Here is a 5,414-nt window from a genome sequence, read left to right on the forward strand (position 1 = left end):
AGTAGAGGGTCTGGCCCGAACTAGGCGCTCAGTAATCAGCTGCTAGATCTCAGGCTGACGTCGTGGCCAGAGGCCCCAAAACTGGGAGCTCTGTCGGGTGGCTGGGAGCGCCACGGTTCCGGCCGCGCTGAGGTTGAGCGGTTCGGTAGCGAGCCACTCCCTGAACGCTTTGCAAATCCGTGCCTTCCCTTGGGCGTTTTACGTTTCCTGCACTCAGCGCCGCCTTGCGGCGAGTCCTGGTCATCGCCTCTTCTCAGCACCTCCCCGCAAGAAAACTTCGGGAGCTCAGCACCGGGTCCGGGGACTCGATCTTGGGAAGAAACGGGCCGCGATGGCCCACCCTCCAGGGAAAAGAGGGCTGAGGGTCGTGAGGAAAGTCTCTTATGGGGAGCCTTGTCTACTTCCTCCCTAGCGTCGCCCCAAAGAGAGGCCTCGACCTCTAAAGAAAAGGAGTTTAGACGCCGGGAAGAACTTCCACATCTCGAGCCAGGAAAGCGAGGTTTTAGCGGGGTGGCCACCGGGTGGCCTGGTACCTCTATCCCTGAAGGTCTCGGCCTGGCTCAGGCCCCCCAAAAAGAAAAAGCGGAGTCAGCCTCGGCTGTGGCGAGCGCCGGACATGCGTCTCAGCACTTTCTATTGTAATCCCCGAGGGCTGCGGCCAGGTCAGCGGTTGCGGGAGAGGCCGCGGCTGCCCCGGGGACACCAGAGCTGACCGCAGCTTGCCCGCTGACTCAGCTCCCCCCCACCGCAGCGGGAGAGGGTGCGGAGAGCGGGCGAGGCCTGGTATAAAGCCCCGCACGCCCGCCCAGCTCGCGCGCAGCCTCTCCGCTTCCGTCAGTACCGCGCTCACCCACCCGGTGAATACTCGGTGCTGGGGCGCGGTCTCTTCGGGCCGGGGAGGGCGAGATGGGGAAAAGCCGCTAGCGGCCAGGGTCCGGCCCGCGGTCCTTCACCTCCCATCGGGGTTGGGAGGGGTTGGGCGGGGTTGGGCGGGCCTGGGCGGGGAGTGGGCTCTCGAGACGCTGAGCGCTTGGTCCCGTCCCTGTCTGCAGCGGCATGAGCAGCGCCCCCGCGCAGGGCCCAGCGCCCGCCAGCCTCACGCTTTGGGATGAGGAGGACTTCCAGGGCCGCCGCAGCCGGCTGCTGAGCGACTGCACCAACATCGGCGAGCGCGTAGGCCTGCGCCGGGTGCGCTCGGTCAAGGTGGAAAATGGCGCGTGAGTGATGCCCCGGCGCGGTTGGGCTGGGTTGGGGGGCGCCAGGCTCCCCTGGCGCAAGCGGCGAGACGGGGTCCTCGGCTCGCAGTCCTCCATTCCCCAGACTGTATGTAAGCCCTGGCTGGGAGAGACCCAGCCACGTGGAACATATCTAGGCTTCCTCAAAACTCCCCACCTGCCCCAAAACAAATCATGAGAAAGATTGTATCCTCGTGTGAGCTAAAGGGATAAAGGCGCGAAGCGACCCTTTGCGGGACTCCGTGGGGCCAGCCTGAACCCTGAAGAGGTTCCCAGTGTAATTCCGTCCCTTCCAAAGTTAGATGGCTCTAAGCTTCGTTTAGCAAAAGAAGCCAAATCCCTTCCGCCCGCCCCAGCCCGGTCTCCTAGAGACTGGGGCCCTCAAGAAAGCTGAGGCCCCTGAGCTATTGCAGTTTGCTACTGCAGGTTAGGGGGGTTCCTACACCTACCTTTGCAGGGGCCAAAATCCTTGCGGTAGGAGTGCTTGGCCGGGTGATCTTCGTAGACTGGAAAATTCCTTCCAGCCTGGGGGCCCTGAGCTGGAAGCCTGGACCCCTCAAACCCCAGATAGGAGCCGGCTTAGGGTCTTTAGCCTCTAGAGGGGCTGGGTTGCCTTGTGATGGGTGTGTTAAGGGAAAGGCCTTGGGTGGAGACAAAGATCGGTTCTGTAAAAGCAAGGGGGAGGGGGAGGAATGAATGAGGCTGGGGCAGATGCCTCGCAGCTTCCATTATCTTTCCCCAGTTGGGTGGCCTTCGAGTACCCCGACTTCCAGGGACAGCAGTTCATTCTGGAGAAAGGTGACTATCCTCGCTGGAGTGCCTGGAGCGGCAGTGGCGGCCACCACAGCGACCAGCTGCTGTCCTTCCGGCCCGTGCTCTGCGCGGTGAGCACAGCCCTCCCCCTCCTCCTCTGCGTCCTAGCTCCTAGCTCCAGGCCCCACCACAGTACCTGGAAAGACTGTCCACTCACTGTACGGGGGGTGTAAACACAACTCCTAGATGGGTAGGAGTGGCATTACTTCCCAGAACCAGAGAGGTCTCAGAAATTTTGGAACGTGGGCCTAAGCCAAACATCGGAAATCAGCACCACGGACAGCCCCGAGACCGTGCAGTCTTGAGCCCCGTTCCTCACACCCAGTCGTCCACAGGTCCGCACATGTCAGCGAGTGCTTCTGTTGTCACACAGCACTGTGAGGTGGGGTGACTGCTCTTAACCTCATACATAGGTGTGGAAATGGGGCTCAGAGGGCAGTGATTTGACCCTGGTCACAAAGGTTAACATGAGAATAGAACTCAATCAGGGATCAAGGCTGAGAAGGGGTTAGTCTGTGTGTGTGTGTTTGGGGGGAAGGGGTTGGTAATGAATCAAATACACTGGAGGGGAGGATCTCACTTCCCATTCCTGCCGATTTATCTACCCTACTGGTGAGGCCTGGGGCTGTGTGGTGGAGGACAGAAAGCAGGTGCTGACTCAGCCCAGTTTCTCCATCCCAGGAGGCCAAGGAGCCCTGCAGGGGGAAGGCCCTGGGACAATGGGAGCCCAGACTCAACAAACACTGATGCCCCGGCCTGTACGTTCCGACTTTTCTCTCCACCCTTCTCTGGGTCCTAACCTATGAGAGGCTATGCCCAGGGTGCTGGGCAGGGGATTGGTAGTCAATGCTTCCTTAGGGAAACTGTCTTGCTTAGTGGACCAGATTTCCCTCAGGACCTCTGATTTTCCTCCTGCAAAACATGTCCATGTCAAAAGATGCTCTCTACCCCTGATGTGGAAGTGTCTCTGGGAACAGCCCCCCTCAGTCTCACCACTTCAATCCAAAGCCATAGAAGGGACCAGGCTGGGCACCTCTGAGCATCCCAGCTTCCCAGACTGATATGGAGCTGATGGAGTGAACTCTGGGTGTGTTTATGGACCCTGTGTCTTTACAGCTTATGCTGGGCAGAGTGTTGGGGGAGTCGGGCTGAGAATGTATCCTCTTTGGAGGGCCTGACCTGTCCACCCCTACTTTCTTGTGCCTCAGAACCACAGTGACAGCCGTGTGACACTTTTTGAGGGGGAAAACTTCCAGGGCTGCAAGTTTGAACTCAATGATGACTACCCATCCCTGCCTTCCATGGGCTGGGCCAGCAAGGATGTGGGTTCCCTCAAAGTCAGCTCTGGAGCGTGAGTCCTGGGATTGGAACAGGGAGGAAGAGCAGGGAGGAGGGTGGGGACCAGGGAGGAGGGTGGGGACCAGGAAGGAGGGTGGGGAAAAGTGACGGGGGTGCTAAGAGACACAGTAAAGAGAGACATTGAGGGCTAGGGGACGGGGGAGTGAGGTCATGGGAGACTGAGAGGCAAGGGGAAGTGAGATGATGGAGACAGACTGGGAGGGATGGGGCAGGTAATAGGAGAATGAGTCAGGGGGGCAACGTGGGGTAGAGGAAGGGATTGAAAACATGGGTGAGGGGGCAATGGAGGGTGGGAATAGGAGACAAGATGAAGAAGGTGTTAGGAAGACCTGGAGCAGTGGACAGGGCAGGGAGAGATTCATGTAGGGAAAACAGAAGCCATAGTTTTGGAGCTGGGGATCGGAGCAGAGAAAGGAGGACCAGATGTGGAGGACATGGGGGGGGCGGGCAGAGCTTACTTACCACCCCTGTGCCTTCACTGGCCTAGGTGGGTGGCCTACCAGTACCCAGGCTACCGGGGCTACCAGTATGTATTGGAGCAGGACCGCCACAGCGGGGAGTTCCGTAACTACAGTGAATTCGGCACGCAGGCCCACACTGGGCAGCTGCAGTCCATTCGGAGAGTCCAGCACTAGGCTCCACAGCCCCGGCACCTCCCATGAGGACCCTCAATAAAGGCTCCTGAACCTGCCTGCCCCTCTTGCCTCCTTTTTGGTGTCTTGCTTTGTAATCTCCATCCTTATGCTTCTGAGGGTCCTTCTCTGCCGACCCTCCCCTCCGCTCTGGCTCCAGGACCCTTGACTATGGTGCATACACTGGCTTAGGATGTATGTGGCTGATGGGTCTGAGATGAAAATGCTGGTAAGAATCCGGGGGATCCTGTTAAATGCAACCAGCCCCACACCTCTCCTTGGCAAAGGCCTATCAGCTTGGACCAGGTGTACCGCGAGCCCAGATCGTTCCTTTGCCATCCTCTGGTTTGGGCGCACATAGCTCCATGCCAGGGCTCATAGCTGAATTTCAACCTTCACACACCCCCTGGGCCAGGCTCCAGCATTCGGGGCAGGACCTCCTTAGCTCTGTGCAGCAGCCCTGCTGGGCTCCTCTCTGACCCCCACCACTACCTTTTCGAGCCTCTATCTTCACCCTGGCTCCCTACCCAGCCTAAGGGAAGCTTGCACCCATTTCCCAGCTTTGTAGAATCTCCGCCTTATAGAGGAGCAAGGGTGTGAGAGGGGTAATTGCTGGGAGGTCCCACCGCCTCCTAGAGGAGATGTGCTCTCTCTGAGCAAAGCCCTAGGCCCTTTGCATAACAATCCCTCGTGGTATTGAGCTCCAGCATTTATTGTACAAAGCATTTGCATACCTTGCCTCTCAGCTGTCTCAAAAACTCCCTCTTCATTCTTCCTCTTCCTCCCCACTCTTCAGAGGACTAGTGAGCTGCAGAGGCCACCCCTGAGCCACTGACCACAGCGAGCCCGGGTTCTGGGGCAGGTGGTAGAAGCCCACAGCCATGGTGGGGTTGAATGTGGCAGCAGCCATCAGAGTCCGTGGCACCAATGTGGCTTCTTTCCAGCTCCCTCTTTGGCTCAGTTTATGATAATCTCACCCACATAGGCAGGGCCTTCAAGGTCCTTGGGAGGCCCTTCATCCTGTCTCTCAGGGATGCTTGAGTTTTCAAGCCCCTGGTGGACCAATCCATGGGGAGGGGTGGCCCAGATCATTGCCCCAGCCCAGGGGAGTCAAAGCGATGTTGGAGAAAAGTCAGATTTGGACCTGGGCATTTCCCAGGGGCCCAGCTGTGCACAGTCAGGCATCTGCTCCCTTGGGAAGAGTCCTGGACCAGAGGTCAGAACACCCGGGACCCAGTCACATAGCATCCCCCAGCCTCAATTCCCTCACCTATAAACTGGGGCTATTGAGTCCTGCCTTGTCTCTCTCACAGGGTTGTTGTGAGGATTCAAGGAGAACTGCCTGAAACTGCTTGTGGTTCAGAAAAGAACTAGG

General features: G+C 58.6%; 1 protein-coding gene across 1 annotated transcript; it reads left to right on the forward strand.

Annotated features, from left to right (window-relative positions):
• The first annotated feature begins 1,056 nt into the window (after positions 1–1,056).
• Positions 1,057–4,042, forward strand: CRYBA2 (crystallin beta A2). Its single transcript, XM_060151286.1, has 4 exons — positions 1,057–1,217; positions 1,978–2,119; positions 3,257–3,399; positions 3,895–4,042. The coding sequence occupies exons 1-4, from the start codon at positions 1,057–1,059 to the stop codon at positions 4,040–4,042; spliced, it is 594 nt and encodes a 197-aa protein (XP_060007269.1).
• The last annotated feature ends 1,372 nt before the right edge of the window (positions 4,043–5,414 follow it).

Source organism: Lagenorhynchus albirostris, chromosome 6 (assembly GCF_949774975.1).
Source record: "Lagenorhynchus albirostris chromosome 6, mLagAlb1.1, whole genome shotgun sequence".
NCBI lineage: Eukaryota > Metazoa > Chordata > Mammalia > Artiodactyla > Delphinidae > Lagenorhynchus > Lagenorhynchus albirostris.